Source organism: Antechinus flavipes, chromosome 2 (genome assembly GCF_016432865.1).
Source record: "Antechinus flavipes isolate AdamAnt ecotype Samford, QLD, Australia chromosome 2, AdamAnt_v2, whole genome shotgun sequence".
Taxonomy (NCBI): Eukaryota; Metazoa; Chordata; class Mammalia; order Dasyuromorphia; family Dasyuridae; genus Antechinus; species Antechinus flavipes.
In genome coordinates, this window is record NC_067399.1 from 251,844,365 (window position 1) to 251,864,008 (window position 19,644).

The window sequence follows — 19,644 nt, forward strand, 5'->3', positions numbered from 1 at the left end:
ATTTGTTATATTAAAAAGTATTATACAAAACAAGGGAAATAGTCACTTAAAATCTTTCTTAATCTAAAATTAACAGAAGATACTTAAGGTCCTATTGATTCTGTTTTGATACTTTTCTGAAAAAAGACTGGTTTGTGATTTAACATACACTTTTTGACCTTAAATGGGATATTTCACTGTTCACCTTTAAAATGATATGGCTCAGGTAGTAGAAAAAGTTGTTTTCAAGTTCTGTACTAGTCCCCATTTTAATAACTAGCAATAAATCTCAAAACAGACGCAGATAACTCTAATCAAAATTATAAAAGAGACAATGTCTTAATATAATCTCCCCTTAAGACAAAGTGTTCCATTGGAAAAAACTTGAATTCCCACCAAATAATCAATCATAACTTAGAATTTTAACATTCTTCTATATTTATCAATATAGGGCATACATGATTTTAATTCTTGTATATAAAACCTACAAGAAGCTAATCAAATATACGTACAATCTTGCATACTTATTTAAAAGCACATATTAAAAATGAACTACACAGTTAATTTCCATTTAATTGGGAGGGCTTAGTTAACTCCATAGGATCTAAATATTAAAGTAGCTACAAGTGGCTATACCACTGCCATTACTATCTAGCCAAATTTTCCAACTTTTAAAAGTTAAAAGATGTTTTTTCCAGATAGCTCAAACCAGGTTCCCAGTTCCTGACTTGGAATGATAAATAAAGTGCTACAACACTTGAAACATTTGTTGATTTACCTACCCAACTCCATTTAAGTGTCAACAATAACTATTAAGAAAATGTTCTACCTAGAACTCTCAACTTGAATCAGAACTGGAATTGAAAAAATAGATAGCTGTTTAGAATATGGCATTTTTAAATACCATTTTAAGTTTTGCAATACAAGAGTACATATTTCATTATATGTAAGTTGTAGGTGTCACAGTGAAAGCTCAAAGTCTATGAAGGACAATAGCACAAGGGCAATTTTCAAAACTTGCCTAGGGTAAACAGATACTTTTAACAGCTCTGCAGTATCAGTAAAAACATCTCAACAACCTGCAAGGGTCTCCTTTGGCTTTCTAAGGTATAACTTTCTATGATCATTGCCACTCTTTCAATAATGTCAATTATCATCATTAGATTATAAGTATAGATTATAAGAATCTATACTGAATATATAAAAAGCAAATTCGATCCATGAAAAGTTGCAAAAAATATCACATTATTGTTAATTTTATTTTGCTTCTAATTTATATATTAATTTCAGGGATGTTTTATCTTAAGTTCTGATTGCTGCTTAATTGGTGATAGGCATCCTCACAACTTTAACATTCCCTAAAAACTCTCCTCTCACATACTTCCACTCCTACTTAATAAAAAAATGATCAATAAAGAGATAAAATGACCTATAAATAAATAAGAGGAATGAACTGCTTTTTAAAATATTTTGTGAATATTCAGCCTCTAGTTTAGCATGGTATAGCAGAAAGAATATCACATTTAAAGTAGAGAATTTGGGTTTGAATTTCAAATCTCTACTTATTACTATCTCAGGATAACCTACATTGGCATATTCAAGATATCCAAAAAACAAAAACAAACAAAAACTAGAGTAAGTTTTCCAACCAAGTATACATTTAACTAAATGGCCTCCCAGAAGCCTTATAACTCTGAAATTCTGTGATCATAAAAAGGTCACTTCACCAGTGAGTCTCAGTTTCCTCATCTATAAAATAGACCAGAAAATCTCTTTAGTTTAATATGCCTTGCTTTAAGAATCAGAGTCAAAAAAGAAAAAAAGAAGGAAAGAATCATAACGGGCGCTAGGTCTGACTCTGGGAAATATCCCTATAGTTTATTCCCAACAATAGTACCATGAGGTATCAATGGTAACCATTTTATGCCAGTCTCACAACTTTTGAGTTAAATGTCCCAAGATCCTAAATTAATATTAGAATAACTTTTTAGAAGAGATATTTTTGGAAAATCTGTGCTCATTTGAAAATAATCAGAAAAACCTGAATATTATGCTGATACTCTATTAAGTAAGGAAAAGAATTCAGCATTTTGGGTTGAATCCTTAAGGATTCAGTATATTTTGAGTTGAATCCTTTAAGAAATCTAGGAAGAAAACCATAGCCAAGGATAGTGCTGGTTTAAAAGGGCACAAAAGAAGCCATGTTTTGCAGTACTAGAAATATGAGATCAAGATGATATTTCACAAAGATGAACAGAAAACAATGAAATATCCTAAGTACACTCACCTGCACAGTTGATATCTGAACAGGAGGGGCACTTGTGGGAGTTGCAGGGCGTGGTGCCATGGTATTCTGAGGCTGGGACTGAGCATGGGCCTGTGCCTGCATCTGTGCCAAGGTCTGTTGAGGAAGCATTAACAACTGTCCATTCTCACTTCGAATGAGGACCATACCTACAGAAAAAGCAAAGTGTAATCAAGAAAAGTAGCTTCTCACTGCAGACATGATTTTTAAAAATATTTTTATCAGAAGGCTATCAAAGGCAAAGCTAACAAATCAGAATAGAGAGAGGGAATAGGGAGACTGAGACAGAGACACAAAGACAAAGAGATGTCTTAAAAAAATAAATTTGCTGAACTCTTAAAAAATCATTTTAAATATAAAATTTTAACTTTCTAAATTCCATTTTTATTTGATTAGTTTTTTTCAGAGGGTTACAGAATTTAAATGACCATTTAACATTATTTACATAAACTAAGAAATAAAACAAAAGAAGACCCTCCTTGTTGTTTAAGTGAAAAGCCTGCTAAAATTAGTACATCCCTAATTTGATCTACTAAGTAGTAACAGAATAGTAGAAAGAACAGTAGATTAGGAATATCAAGAGACCTAGACTCTGGTCCTAACTCTTGATATTAAACGAAGTGACTTAAGCAAATTACATATCCTTTTCTAACCTCAGTTTTTTCATATATAACATAAAATGGTTGAACTAAATCACCTTTTCATTTATAAGCTTTTGTGATTTTACAAAATTTGCACTAGCTTACTCACATTTCCTTCTCCTTTTCCAGCCATTCATACCTGTGCTTTGACTTAATCAAGAAAGTTAAAAATATATATAATCCCGGCAGCAAATTCATTTTTTGAGTTTCCCCATAGACAGAGCCCCATGAAATCCAAACAAAATGAAAAGAGAAGGGAGAGTTACAGTGTATTAGATTTGTTTTAGGCCTACTATCTAGCTCTCTCTGAGCCAAATGTCTAATTTCTCTTAGGAAAAGGCCATGTGGTTTGGTGCTTATCTTTATAGTTGAATATGGTTGAATATATTTACTCAACACTGAAAATGTTCAAGGACTAAACAGAAAAGAGTTCAGAAAAATGAGTTTTTATGTATGTTTTTTCTCATTTCTTTAGTTAAATCATAGAAAAAGAAAATGCTATCCATCAGATTTGACATTTAAATCATAAGTTCCATTAGAAACAATAACAAAATTGTCTAACTTTTAAACTTAATTTCCCATAACAAAATTAGTAATGAAACTGAAAGAAGAGAACTATAAAAGTCATAATCTTTCTCAAGTGAATCCACAACAGATGGCTCAGCATTGTGTTACACCCCAACTGAAAAATCAAATAGGCAGGGAAATGAGGCATCTCCAATTCAGTGAAACAGATAACTCAAATCCAAATCAACTGGACCAAGGGGGGAAAATAGACCTTAACACAAACTCTCCAACTTTCTCCTCATCTAAGTCAAGAATGGAAATTGCATCCTCCACAGGACAAAAGTAAACTTAGAAAATTTATTTAAAGATTATATAGCTTGCCTCTTCAATCAAATAAAAGTTGAAGAAATCTAGAAGTTTTATAAGATGATCTTATAACAGAATTCTATTTCTAAACATTTTATAAATCATACAAATAATAAAGAATCTTCCAAGTATTAAAAAGCTCTTATCAAAAAATTAATATTGCCTCTCATTAAAACTGTTTCCTTCTCTCTCCTCTTATCCCCTTTTCCAAATATGAGAAAATAAAATGCAATAAAAATAAATAGTATTGTTCCCCGAAAAAATTTATATTCTACTGAAAAATTTTCATCTTTTTAAAATGTCATGAGCAAAAAAATACTTAAAATTCTTCAAATAAAGTATGAAATAATTAAGTTTACACTGAATGACCTCTAAGGTCCTTGTCCCTGTATATGGACCATAGTAGAATTCATATATAATTCTCTAACAAGAAAAAATGTGGTCATTCAACTAAATACATTACAGCACATTTTCTGATTTAGAAAATGAGGGGGGAAAAAGTAGTCATACTTTACATGATCATCTTTAAATACACAACAAAAAGCCATATCCTTTTCCTTATGATTAGGTGAAACCTATTAATTTGTAATTAAAGTTTTGTTTAATGCTTAAAAACATTTAACTCATTTTTGTAATTTGCTGATTTCTCCGATCTACTTTTTGTTAGCTTGCATACATAAACTTTAGTTTAAAAAAAACTTTTTTAAAGTAAAACAACAGCTCTGTAAAATCTTATCAAAATATTTAATACATGAACTCACCTACAATCACAATTTTAAAGAAATTATTATCTAAAATTTTCTGGCTTTACCCATACCAAGTAATGACTACTGTTGAAATGACAAATTTCAGAAAAGTATCAATGAAAAGACGGATTTTTACCTAAACCTATGGGTTAACAGGAAAAGATTGGTGACATACTAAGAGAATGAAATCACAAATTACAATGTCTCAGGTACAAATATCCAGATATATAAATGAGAAAGAATTAATAATTAATATATTCATTTTGTGGCCAATTTTTGTGACAGTTTTACCACTGAAGAATTTTAATAACTGAAATTTTTAATCAAAAAAATTATCAGCCCTATACTAGACACCTCTATTAAGTATTCTGTATACTTAAAATTACTTTCCCCACAATTAAAAAAGGACAATTAGAAGCAATTTAAGCTAATATAATTAGTTATCTTTTTAATTCAAGCAGAGGTAAGGGCCTTTTTTCTATAGAGCAGAGATTTTTAACCTTTTTTTTGTGTCATGGACCCCAGTGACAATTAAGTGATATCTATGGACTACTCAGAATAATGTTTTTTAAATGCATGAAATAAAATACACAGGATTACAAAGGATACCAATTATGCTGAAATAAAGTTAACAAAATATTTTTTAAAACAAGTTCACTGATCCAGATTAAGAATTGCTAGTCTGGGAAAGGCTAAGTGGAAGAGGAGATACTGATATTGCTAAGGAGAAAAAAAAATCATGGTTAAAAGATATAAACAAAGAGTTCTCAAGAGAGTACTTATAAACAATTAACACTGTATGAAAGAATACTCCAAAACACAAATAATAAGAAAAATGTAAATCAAAACAACTATAAGTATAATAAATTAACAAAGAAGAAAAAAGATGGGAAGTTTATGTTCCAGGGTTTGTGGCAATACAGGCACACTAGTCCACTGTTGGTGAAGCTGTGATTAATACATTAATACAATTATTTTAGAAAGCAATTTGGAATTATGTAAATAAAATGCCTAAAATGTCCCTACCCTTTGATTCAGAGATCTCACTATTCTGATATAACCCAAAGAGGTCATCGATAAAAAGTCCCTATATACACCAACTATTTTTAACAGCTTTCATGATATCAAAGAATTGTAAACCAAAGTAGATGTCCAACAAGTGGGAGGAATAACAAAACAAATTGTAGTATATACTATTTCTATACTATAAAAATGACAATTATAAATACAAGAAAATATCCATGTAAATTGATGCAATTAGCAGAGGCAAGATAACAACATACACAATATTACACAATGCACACTATGATTATGTAAACAGAAAAAATAATGAGAGAGAGAGACAGAGAATCAAGAGTGAATGTTCCAAAAATTTAAAGAAGCATGGATCTAAAAAAAAATTTGAAGATGTTCCTATATTCCCATCTCCCTTTGCCAAAGTAGGAGATACACTAGTTTAACTTTTACAGCATACTGGTCTGCTATGCTAATTTTTTCCCTATTTTTCTTTTTTAGTCTTTAAAAAAATCACTATTTTTATATGGGATGTCTCTTTAGGATGGGAAGAGAGGAAAGAAAAAGATACTGGAAGACAATCTCATGATATTAAAAAAAAAGATATCAATAAAAACATTTTTAAGAGGTGGGGGATTCAAATACTACAAAAGATTTTTTTTTTCCAAAAAAGGAAATAATTTAATAAATCCGTCTTTTGCCTTTTCTAAGAGAAAGGCAACCAGAAGTTACATGCACCTCGTTTTCAAATTATTAATGGAAACAAAACTTTATTTTAAAAAGCAGCAAGTATTTGAAACTATTTCACATATTATAGCTAGTTAAAAAGATTTAGGAGAGGAGAACATACTGAAAAAAAAGGGAATAGCAAACAGAAATACAGTGATGAACAAAAACACAAAATAATAAAGGAATTTAAAAAAGATGGATGACAAAATTTGGGGAGGAGGGGTAGAAAAGAATAAAAAGGTAATGGGAATAAAAGGAAGGAGGAAGCAAGAAAAAGATTCAGTAGGTTCTAAGATGTTACAGATAAAGCCATTTCGTTGCAAATTAAGACAACTCTGAGATACCACTACACACCTGTCAGATTGGCTAGAATGACAGGGAAAGATAATGGGGAATGTTGGAGGGGATGTGGGAAAACAGGGACACTGATACATTGTTGGTGGAATTGTGAACACATCCAGCCATTCTGGAGAGCAATTTGGAACTATGCTCAAAAAGTTATCAAGCTGTGCATACCCTTTGATCCAGCAGTGTTTCTATTGGGCTTATACCCCAAAGAGATACTAAAGAAAGGAAAGGGACCTGTATGTGCCAAAATGTTTGTGGCAGCCCTGTTTGTAGTGGCTAGAAGCTGGAAAATGAAAGGATGTCCATCAATTGGAGAATGGTTGAGTAAATTGTGGTATATGAACGTTATGGAATATTATTGTTCTGTAAGGAACGACCAGCAGGATGAATACAGAGAGGACTGGCGAGACTTACATGAACTGATGCTGAGTGAAATGAGCAGAACCAGGATATCATTATATACCTCAACAATGATACTGTTTGAGGATGTATTCTGATGGAAGTGGACCTCTTTGATAAAGAGAGCCTTAATTGATCAAAGATGGACAGAAGCAGCTACACCCAGAGAAAGAACACTGGAAATGAATATAAACTGCTTGCATTTATGTTTTTCCTCCTGGGTTATTTATACCTTCTGAATTCAATTCTCCCTGTGCAACAAGAAAACTGTTTGGTTCTGCACACATATATTGTATCTAGGATATACTGCAACCCATTCAACATGTAAAGGACTCTTGCCATCTGGGGGAAAGGGGTGGAGGGAGGGAGGGGGAAAATCGGAACAGAAATGAATGCAAGGGATAATGCTGTAAAAAATTACCCTGGCATGCGTTCTATCAATAAAAAATTATTTTAAAAAAAAAGCCATTTCGTGAATTGCAATATCCAAATTGTATATATACTCTTAATTATTAGATAAATATCATCTTACCCCACCAACCAACCAAAAAACAACTATATTTTACCTCATAGTCAATCCATATTACCCTTCTTCCCACCAACACATTCATACATACAGAAATATATACATCACCACCACTAATGAAAACAATCAGCATACTATCTTCAGTTAACAATTCCATCAGATGATTACAAAAGCATATACTTTTTTTTTTAACTTCTCAGAATAATCGTACATGTCCAACCCTATCTCCACCCAGCTCCATTTTTCATTTTTCACAGGTCACCTCAGTTCCACCTCCAGTCCTCAGGTGCTCTCATATATACAAACACATGTTGTTCAATCCTGCTTCATGACCTCATTTGGAGTTTTCTTGGCAAAGGTACTGAAGAATTTTCTTCTCAGGTCCATTTTACAGATGAGGAGACTGAGGTACGCAGGGTTAAGTTATTTGCCCCAAGTCACGCAGCTAATAAATTACAGATTTGAATTCAGGAAGATGAGTCTTCCTCACTCCAATCTCAGCATTCTAACCATCGTATCCTGTAAACTCACAGAACCCATTTTACCCAATTCCCCATTCTCCCTTTAAAGCTAATCCAATTTCCTCAGAAAAATGTCCTTTCTCTCTCCTCCCCCTGCAGGTCCCTATACAGATCACTTGTGAGTCTAAACAAGACAAGAACAGAAGCAGCTGGCTTAGGCATAGAGTCAGGGAGGCTAAGTTGAAACCTCATTTTCTTAATTTACTTTCTGTGTCACCAGGGATAAGTCACCTAGATTTTTTGTGCCTCAATTTCATCATGTGTAAAATGGAGATAACTCTAGTAAAAACACAAGTAAAAACTCAAGTAAAACAATTTATGCAATGTATAAATGTCTGAAATAATGATGATGATGATGTATTTTCCTTAAGTAACAAGAAAATTTAAATTATCAAGAAAAATTTTATAATTCTTATTAAGTTGAAATATTTCCTTTTATTATTATGTTTTAATTAAATTTAAGATATTTTAAAAAGATTTCTCATTTAAAATAGGTATTATTTAAAGTAAGTAATTACACTAGAGAGAAGAAACAGGTTATCTAGAAACATACCATTTATAACATTTCTTCACTAGGAAAACAAATTCCTGATTTCAAACAATCAATTTACAAAATTCTGGCATATAACCAGTTTTGCAAATTGGGAACTGGCAGTTCACTTAGTCACCAAGCTTTAAAGAGTTATCCCCTACTTATATTATCCTTTAATTTTTATTTTAATTACTCATTAACCATTCTTTGTATCCCCTCAATTGTTCTTTATCCTCAAATGTTCAGAAGGTTCACTGTGAATGGAAAAGCAAAAATAATTTACCTGGAGAAATTATTCTCTATATTATGGTGGCCAAGACCAGAACATTATCTCTCCTGCCAAAAGACAAAGCCAGAGAGCCATGAATGTTCTTATCTCCACTCTAATTCTATGAACTGCTGCTGCTTTAATTTAGCATCATAACTAAATAAAAATAGGCATGTAATGATAAAAGTAGTAGTAGATTATAAACTAATAATATTACTTCAATAATTCAGGAATTAATTATGTTATCAGTATGGTCATTCCCTCCACTAATATGTATCTAAATTCCTCTACGCCTTGGTAGGCATTCTTTATGAGTTACTATGACTAGATATTTAGACAGACAGAGATAGACAGACAAGAAAAGATCCTTAGAAACCATTAAACTCTCTCATTTTATCAGGAAAGGAACCAAGACTCAGAGGGGTGAAATACTAAACTTATACCAGAGCATTTTTAACTCTGAGGTCATCTTTGTAACACACTGGGCTGCCTCTCTACTTTTCAATATTATTTCTATATGTGGTAATGAAGTTTTTGGCAACAGGGCAGCTAAGTTTAATGCATTATCCTCATTAATAGAAACAATCATTTAACTGGTCTCATATTAATTTAATGAGGTAAAATCAAGGTAGGCATACCCCAATTTATTAAAAGCTTATGACCTAGAAACAAAGAAACTGTATGCCCTACTCACAAAAATAATACAGTAATTTAGTAGTAAACAGAGTGTTGTACAAAACTTGGTCTCCTGATTCTTTCTAATGGCAACTCTCTGGTGATAAAATTTTCTTAAACTTATTTAAGTTGGCCCTTAAACAAAAGACATATTGTTCATCAGCAGGTTCACACTCACAGTCTCTCCTGCTTAATAAGGCTTGGTCGACTACCATATATACTCTGCTGGTGAAGCCTTTGAAAAGCCAGGGTCATTTCTACACCATGATATACTACTGAAACAAAACTTTAGCTCATCATTTTATATATTAAAGTAAATTAGTTTATATACTCCTTCAGAACAAGGCCTGGGTCTTATTTCATCTTTGTACTCTTAGCACCTTGCATTTAATAAATAAATGTTTCTTGGATTTAAGCATATAAAACAATATTAATTGCTTAAGTATGATAACTGCTCAAATTTGTATTCTCCAATTTCTAAAATTTATAGAGAATTGACTCAAATTTATAAGAATTCAAGCCATTCTCCAAGTGATAAATGGTCAAAAAATAAGAAAAACCAATTTTCAGATCAAGAAATTAAAACTATTTCTAGTCATATAAAAAGGTGCTCTAAATCATTATTGATTAGATAAATGCAAACTAAGACAATTCTGAATACCACTACACACCTTTCAGATTGGCTAAGATGACAGGAAAAGATAATGACAAATGTTGGAGGGAATGTGGGAAAACTGGAAAACTAATACATTGTTGGTGGAGTTGTGAACGGGTCCAACCATTCTAGAGAGTAATTTGGAACTATGCTCAAAAAGTTATCAAGCTGTGCATACCCTTTGATCCAGCAGTGTTACTATTGGGTTTATATCCCAAAGACATCTTAAAGAAGGGAAAGGGACCCATATGAGCAAAAAATGTTTCTAGCAGTCCTTTTTGTAGTGGCAAGAAACTGGAAACTGAATAGATGCCCATCAATTGGAGAATGGCTGAATAAGGTATGGTATATGAATGTTAGAGAATATTATTGTTCTGTAAGAAACAACCAGCAGGATGATTTCAGAGAGGATTGGAGAGACTTACATGCACTGATGCTAAGTGAAAAGAGCAGAACCAGGAGACATTTTGCACGGCAACAACAAGATTATATGATGATCAATTCTGATGGACATGGTTCTCATCTTTAGTGATGAACAGAGCCATCTAAACCCAGAGAGAGGACTGTGGGAACTGAGTGTGGTTCACAACATAGCATTTTCACTCTTTCTGTTGTTTGCTTGCATTTTACTTTGATTCTTTTTTTTTCTGGTTTGATTTGAATTTTCTTGCACAGCAAGATAATTGTATAAAATATGTATGCATATATTGGATTTTAAAAAAAGAAAAGAAAAGAAAGCCCTGAAAATCTGAAAAAAAAAAATTATATTCTCCACCATCATGTGAGAGCTAAAGTATATATTACTCACCATTTTACATATGAGATAACTAAAATTCCAAAAGTTTAAACAACTGATACTAGGACCAGAGCTCTTTCTACCCAAACATTCTGTCTCACTGAAACACTGTAACACTTAAATTATTATCTCAAAATAGATAAACAATCAGTATTATAAACAAATGAAACTCATTAAAATTATTGTCTATTAGATGTTCTACTTTAATGAAAAATCATGCCATAAAAATTCAGACACCAGAAAAATTATATTGTTATAATATACATGCTATGTATAAAATACATAGCAGTAACCTGTAATTTCTGATTATATGGCTATAAACAATTTTCAAACAGTACCTAAGTCCATCTTCATATTATTATCTGGAAGGCCCAACACAGACATATTCCCAATGCAAACCAAAAAGGCAAGTGAAAGAGCAATGTGCAAAAAGATTACACATCCTTCTAATGAAGAAGAAAAGAAAGATATCAGCCAATACTAGTCAATAGTCCAAGACAAAGAAAGAGAAAGTTTGTTTCTACATTTGTCCTTTAGTTAAGTCACCCAACTCTTTAAGACCCTATCTGGAATTTTCTTGACAAAGACATTAAAGTGGTTTGCCATGTCCTTCTCTAATTCATTTTATAGATGAGGAAACTAAGAACTTAGTAACTTGTCCAGGGTCACAGTTATTAAGTGTCTGAGGCCACATGTGAACTCAAAGAAATGAGTCTTCTTGACTCCAGGCCCATCCCTCAATCCACTCTTATGCCACCTAGCAACTTATTTCTACAGTACAACCTGAAAATTAACTGGCACATTTTGTGATATTGCATAGTAACAGATATTATGACAGAACTCTATATCAAAAGTTAACGCATTATCTTGTGATAAATGTCACATTACAAAATGATACTGTGGTTCTCTGAAATGTGATCTACAAGAAATTGGTTCCCCTAACATCAGGAAAGATCAAAAATATTGTACCTATTCCTGTTACAACAAACTACTTATCCGTAGTTGTATATTTTAAAAATAAGTTACATGGCTAAAATATTCTTTCATCTATATTTAACTCTTTATATACTTGCTTTTTTATTTTAAGCTTTATGGTTTATAACTGATACATTCTAATGTTCATTAAAACATTACAACAAAAACACTGGGAAAGAATCTCATTCAATGTATGAAACTCTTATCTGTTGGAAATGAATCATTCTCATATAATCTAAATCCAAAAGAAATCATGTAATATAGCAAAAACAAAATTTATCATTTACTTTGATAATAATTTAATCTTTATAATAATGACTATACTTACTATAGTTATGAAAGTACAACTAAAGGCAGCTTAAATTAATTTTCTCCTTTATCTATTATGTAAAGTAGCTTTGTTCACATAAGCTTTCAACATTAAACATATGTAATTCCACTCAGCACTTGATTACTAAGTTTATTGTTCCTTAAAAAATCCTTATTAACTTAGCCAGCAACTTTCAAGAATCTAAGAGCACTTCAAAGTATATATTCTATCTGCCCTTGCCAACTATGAGAGAAGACCTAACAAGCAGTAAAGTGACCAAAGTTTAGACAACCAAAGGGAAAATCCAGGAGAAAAACAACATCTGAAAGAATCCACAAAGTAGAAAACTATTCCCAAAACATTATAATCAAAAGCCCTCTATAAATGAATCTAGCAGAAAGTGCAAACCTTACATTGCTCTTTCCTAGTGCTCACTCTTCCTTCAAAACATTCTTCCAGTCATGCAGGTTCACAACTCAGAGTCTTCTTGATCCACCTAGTCAGTTGTAAATCTTGCCAAATTTTTTTCCATATCATCGCCCTTACATTACAGAAGCAGAGACAGGAGATAATAGAGAAATGGTCTTAGAGCCACAAAGATTTAAAGTTCCACCTCTGAAATACACTGGCCATCTGATCCTGGACAAGTTATCCAACCTCTAAGGGCTAGGGGCAATTCTCTAAGATTGTAAATTGCAGAGATGATGATATATATTCGTAGAAGTTTTCTAATCTGGAAGTTCAGTATCCTACTGAAATCATAAATCTAGTCTCTATCCTTATCCCTAAAATGCTTCATATTAATCTTCTCTCAACTTATACTGCCACCATCTTAGTTCAGACCTTTATTACCATTTGTCTAAACTATTGCCTCCTAATTGGTCTCCTTGCTTAATTTCTACTCTTCCAGTCTCTGCCTTTGCCAATCTATTGTCCACCTTGCTGCTAAATTATTATTCCTATGGAACATATATAATAACTCCCATGTTAGAAAATATCTAGTTCTGGTATTTAGGTATTCTGGTATCTATTAATAAGTAGTGTCACTGGAATAAAATTTCAATTCTTCAGTCTGACGTTTAAACTTTCTACAATGTAGTTCCCATTTTTTTATATTTATTTCATATTACTTTTTGAATTCCAAATACAATGTCTTACATGTAGTAGTTTAATAAGTGAATTAAAGTCACAATCTTAAATTTTACTTCAAAATAATTTATATATAATATATGCATATATATATATATTTATATTTATATTAGTACCATAAATCATTTGAAGCAGGACTGGCTACATCATATGACTAGTTAGAGCACTCCCACTATACTAAACCCCAGAAATAGCTTTGTATAGTTTCTATTTGTTGGAGATAAACAAAAAAGAGCAGTAAGTGGGTGGGAATCCATAAGACTTGAGTTCAAAAACTCAAGCTCTGTCATTTGTTATACTGTATGACCGTGGGCAAGCCTCTTTGCATCTCTAACACAATTGCCTCTTTAGTAATAATAATGTTTGCACAAAACAGAATTGTTATGAGGAGACCATCAGAGCAGAGAGCCCATCAAAAAGGCAAGATAGATTAGTCCAGAGAAGTAGAGCCAGGTGATATATGAAGAAATGGTTGGTCTAGATGTCTTCCATAAATGGAGTTTCTGGAAGGAGCACAGGGTATACAGAGTGCTTTCCAGGTATAAAATGACAAAAAAATGGAAAATGACACATGTTACAATGTCTGAGAAAACAGGCACATTGGCACACTGTTGATATTTCTGTGGCATGTCCATTCATTTTGAAAAGTAATTTGTAAGTATGCACAAAATGAAACTAATGTGCATACACTATGATCCAGCAAAACCATTACTAAAGTCTATACCTCAAATAGTTCAAGGAAGAAAAAGGTGTTTTGTGTACAAAATACAAAATAATCATAGCTGTTCTTTTTGTATCAGCAAAAACTAAAAATTAGAATTCAACTGGGAAAGGATTCAACAGACTATGGCATATAAATGTAATAGAATACTATTGTGCTATAATTAATAATGAAGGATATAGATTCAGAAAAAGCTAAGACTTATATGAACTGATATTGTATGAAGGGAGCATAACCAGGAGAATAATTCATGCTATTAAGAGTTGTAAATATAAAAAATTTGAAAGATTTTAAAACTCTGGGTATGAGATTTTTCTTAACAAAAAATCTAAACACAATTTTAAAGGTAAAATAATTTTTATTAAATAAAATTAAAAGGCTTCTGCACAACTAAAATAATGCATCTAGGATAGGAAGAATAGTAGTCAATTGGGGGGGGGAGAATCTCTAATAGAGCCTGGGTACCCAAGATATATAAACAGTTAACAAAAACATATAATACAAAAAGACATTCCTCAATAAATAAGTGGTCACAGGTTGAAAAAGTACTCCTCAAAAAAGTACACACCATTAATAACCATAAGAAAAAATGGCCCAAATTACTAATAAAAGAAATACAAATCAAAACAAATCTGATATTTTACCTCAGACTCAGAAAACTGAGAAATATAACAAATAATGGGAATAATCAATGTTGGAGAGATTGTGGGAAAATAGGCACATTAGTACATGATTGGTAGAGGTATGAATCAGTTCAGCCCTAATCCATTTTTTCCCTGATTCTGCACATTTCACTCTGTATTAGTTTGTCCTATCCAGTTTTCTTGGAAATCCTTTCATCATTTCTTAAGAGTATAATAATATTTCATTATAATTTTATAACATAATTAGTTCAGCCAATCAATAGTCATGAATACTCCTTAGATTCTAGTTCTTTTCTTTTAACTCTCCAAGATTAGTAAGTTTGTTTTGCTATTCCTACTAAATATCTTTCTCTACCGTCCTGGAATTTGTTTCCTTATTGAATTTGATGTATTTCTATATTAAACTGTTTGTGGGTAGTTATCATATGTCCTACCCTCTCTCCTTTGTCTAGTTCAAATAAGAGTGAGGTTCATCTGATATAGAAAACTCACTTTTTCTTCCATGTTTGTATTCTCTTCTTCTTATTACTCCAATTAAAAGAAATACCAAGTTCTGCTTTATACCTCTTCCTTTTGACATTAGTGTATTTCTTTTATCCTCCCTTCTCTTTCCTATCTTCAAACCTTCAGAGTAGAACCAATTCCCACCTACCTCCTTGCCCTTTTAAGTCCTCTTTTTCTGATTTAACTCCCTTAACTTTTGAAGACATTAAGTTTCTGAAGGGACTTATTTCTTTTCTGCCCTTTAGAATGTTTATATATAATTATATGGCAGTCCTTCCAATTTATTGCATTTAGATCTCCAAGATTTTCTGGATTTTTAAAATTTTCATTTCAAAAGTTCTTAGTTTTAATTTCAGAAGATTTTTGAAAGTCTTCTATTCTAATAAAGTTCCATTTTCCCCCTTGTAAGATTATAAACTTTTCAGCATAAGCTATCCTTTGCTGTAAATTCACTATCATGTGTCCTTTAAAATATTATATCCCCAAATCTCCTGTCTTGTTATTTGAATTTGCCAGAGCTTGTGTGATTCTGCTATGGTTCTTTGTAACTTCTTCCTTCTAGATGTTTATTGTTATTTCTTCTTTGATGTAGAAGTTCTGCATTTTGGTTCTGACATTCTTGGAACTTTTTCTAACGTGGATTCTTCCATGTAACATTTCTTATTGGTTTTCTTTTTTTACATTATCAAAATTTTCCCCAGTACCCTTTCACACATTTCCTCCCACAAAGCCATCTAATATAACAAATAATATTTTTTAAAGAAATAAAGAGAAAAATCAGCAAAATTGAACAATACCTAATAGATGTCTTAAATATGTACAAAAAACACATACAATAAATCTCTCAACTTTGCAAAGAGGAAGTAAGGATATTGTCCATATATTTTTCTTTTAATTTATGTTTCTTTTTTGCAATTTTGTTTACATTGTGGTAGTTCTACATATATTGGTTTCCTAGCACTATTTACTTCATTCTGCATCAATTCATAAGATCTATATTTGTTGGAATCCTTACTAACTGCTAACTAATTAGAGTTGATCTAATCTTACAAGAAGATGTTTTGGCCAGAACCTGAAACTAGGTACTAAGTAGAACTAATCAATATAAGGCTTGTGTTCACACCTTTACTCATTGGAGTTCAATGAGTTCATACCTCCCTTGAAGCTCTTTGGGCCAAAGAGCACTATGGGAGAAAACCCATAATCCCTCTCTCTGGAAGGAGCATAAATAGGCCAATGGGCCAGTCGAAGGAGTTCTTCAGAGGAAGACGCTACAAGTCGAGATTTCACAGGAATGACATGAAGACTGGAGCTGGCTGGAGGCTGAAGAAAGCAGAGGCAGAGGCTGAAGGACCAGACCTTTGGATTTAAAGACATTTGGAGAGAGCTCTTGGAACCAAGCAGAGAGATAGGCCTCTAAGCTAACCGGGCTATATTGGAGATAATAAAAGATCTGAACTTTTATCACCTGGCTGCTTTTTGAGAAGAAAAAGATCACAACATTTTGGCGCCCAACGTGGGGCAAACAGACCCCCTCAGTGGATTTCAGTGGAAAAGCTCCAATCCTGATTCAAGTGGAAAAGCTCCGATCCTGATTCAAGTGGAAAAGCCTCTGATCCTGATCCAGTGGAAAAGACTCTTCAACCCAGAAATTAGGGTGAGTGCAACAAAGAAATTTTGTTAGAAGAGTTAAAGTAGAATTTCAGCTAAGATGGGACAGATATTTAGAAAACAGCCTGTTTCTGTTCAAGGAAAATGTTTAGAGAGCATTGTCAAAGTTATGGAAAGCCAAGGTTTAATTATAAGTTTACAGCAAATCACTTTTCCTTAGGTCTTTTTGGGATATGGATCTACTATGATATTTCTAGGTCAAAGAGTATGAATAATTTTATAGCCCTTTGAGCATAGTTCTAAGTTGTTTACCACAATGGTTGGACTAGTTTACAACCACCAATAATGCCCCAATTTTTTCTACATTCCCTCCTATATTTGTCATTTTTCTTTTCTATCATGTTAGCAAATATGATAGGGTGAGGTAATACACTCAGAATTCCTTTATATTTGCATTTCTCTAATCAATATTGATTTGGAGCATTTTTTCATACACATGCATGTAGATGACTTTGATTTCTCCTTCTGAAAACTTCCTATTTGTATCCTTTGACTAGTTATCAATTGGGGAATGGCTTTTATTTTTATAACTTTTACTCAGGTCACTATATGTTTGAGAAATGGAGTCTTTATCAGAGAAACATATTGTAAGAAAAAACTTTTCCTAGTTTTCCTTCAGTCCTTCCTGACTACATTGATTTTGTTTCTAATCAAAAGATCCTCTCTATCTTTTGGTTAGTCATAAATTTTTCCCTTATCCATAAATCTGAAAGGTAAAATTTTCTGTGCTTCCCCAATTTATTTATGGTAACCTGAGAAGATTTAAATTAAAGATGTAATTATGTCTAACTCATGTGCATTTTGATCTTATCTTGGAATACACAGTTTGAAATTTTGGTCTTTATCTAAGATATGGATACTTACAGCACTTTATCTGTGTAATTACAAATGGTTTTACCCAAAAAAAAAAAAAAAAAAAAAAAAGTTGTCCTTATTCACAGCTCTACCAACCCCATTTTTAATAATTTCTCCATTATAAAATTACTTTGAATTAAGTATAGAAATAACTGGTGCTCAGGTGAGATTGTAGAAACAAAGGCACATTCATACATGGCTGGCAGGCTATACATTGGAAAATATACCACAAACCATCCTGGAAAATACTTTGGAATTATGTTAAGAATGTGATTTAAATGTTCATACCCTTGGACCCAAAGATCCCACTGTTCCAAGGAGGTTAAATAAGATAAAAAGAAAGATGCCAAAAAATAATATACCAAAATATTTGTAACAATACCTTTTGTTGTGGTAAAAAATCTGAAACCAAGTAGATATGTTATAAAGTAAGAATTCCATTTAAATTGGAACTAGATTGTCACTGAAGTCCTGACTCTCAAATCTGTGGTTCTTTAATAGATGTCTATTATAGCTAAAGAAAGTGTAATATATTAATGAAAGTAAATGCTATTGTGCTATGTTAAAAACAAATATAAAAAAAAAAAGAAATCTGGGAAAAGTTAAATGAAATTATATAAATTGAAGTAGAACCATAAAAACCGTAAACATAATGACTTCAATAGTTTAAAAGGAAAAATGTAGACCACATACATGTACATACACACATGTACACATGCATAATTGTATAATTATAATGAATGGCCCCAAAGATAAGAAAATACACCTTCCTTCCTTTCTTTTTACAAAGGTGAAGACCTAGAAGTGCTTAACATTTCATATACTGACAGCAAGATAACAGTTGATGGGTTGGTTAGTTTTGCTTAACTGCTCTTTTATCCCTTCTGAAAAATTCTTTATTACAGGAGCTGGTTTTTTGACAAAGGAAAGGAAGGGGGTGCAGTAGATAGAGCACCAGCCCTGAAATCAGAAGAACCTGAGTTCAAATCTGGCCTCAGACACTTAACACTTCCTAGCTTTATGACCCTGGGCAAGTCACTTAACCCCAACTGCCTCAGTTTAAAAAAAAAGAAGAAAGAAAGAAAAAGGGAAATAACTGAATTTGAAAATTATATAAAACTAAGAAGTATCAATAAAAAATTTTAGTGAAAAAGTTATTTTGTATTATTTCATATTTCTATGTATGTGAATACATGTCATATACTCCTGATGCATATAATCTCACTGCAGGGGATATACTTCATTTTTGTTTCTGTGTACCCTACACTTAGCACAATATCCTATGTCACATAAATGTCTGGCTAAATGAAATGAATTCATGTTTAGATTGTATCAATTTAATAAATAATGATGGTACTATCTAAACTAATATACAGACTAAATGTAATAACAATCAAGCAACCAAGGTTTTACTTTATAAAATTAAGAAACAATACCAACAAAATTCATTTGAAAAGAGCAGAAGTTCTAAAATCTAAAGGGAAATATAAAAAGGAGAAAAAGGGGGGAGAAAGATTGAAAAATATTACCATAGGCAAATTACTTTATAAAATAATCCTTAGCAAAATTATTTGGTATCTGTTACAAAATTTTTAAAATAATTAATGGAAGAGATTAGATAAAACAATACTTTGAAGAAATCAAACAATATTTCAGTGTTTGATAAACCTATGATCAAATGAGATAATTATTTATAAAATAAATTATTCACTAAGCACATTGCCAAGCATAGTAGCCACTTTATCCCTTTCCTCCCTTCCTTCTCAAAAACATAAATACTGGAGAAAGATTTCCTCATTTTATAAATA

General features: G+C 32.0%; 1 protein-coding gene across 1 annotated transcript in view; it reads right to left on the reverse strand.

Moving 5' to 3' along the window:
- The window catches only part of TAF4 (TATA-box binding protein associated factor 4), a 147,092-nt gene that overhangs the window by 35,639 nt on the left and 91,809 nt on the right, over positions 1 to 19,644 (reverse strand). Inside the window, exon 3 of the mRNA XM_051976683.1 lies at positions 2,267 to 2,433. Within this exon, the coding sequence (XP_051832643.1) occupies positions 2,267 to 2,433 (167 nt within the window). The remainder of the gene's footprint in view (positions 1 to 2,266; positions 2,434 to 19,644) is intronic.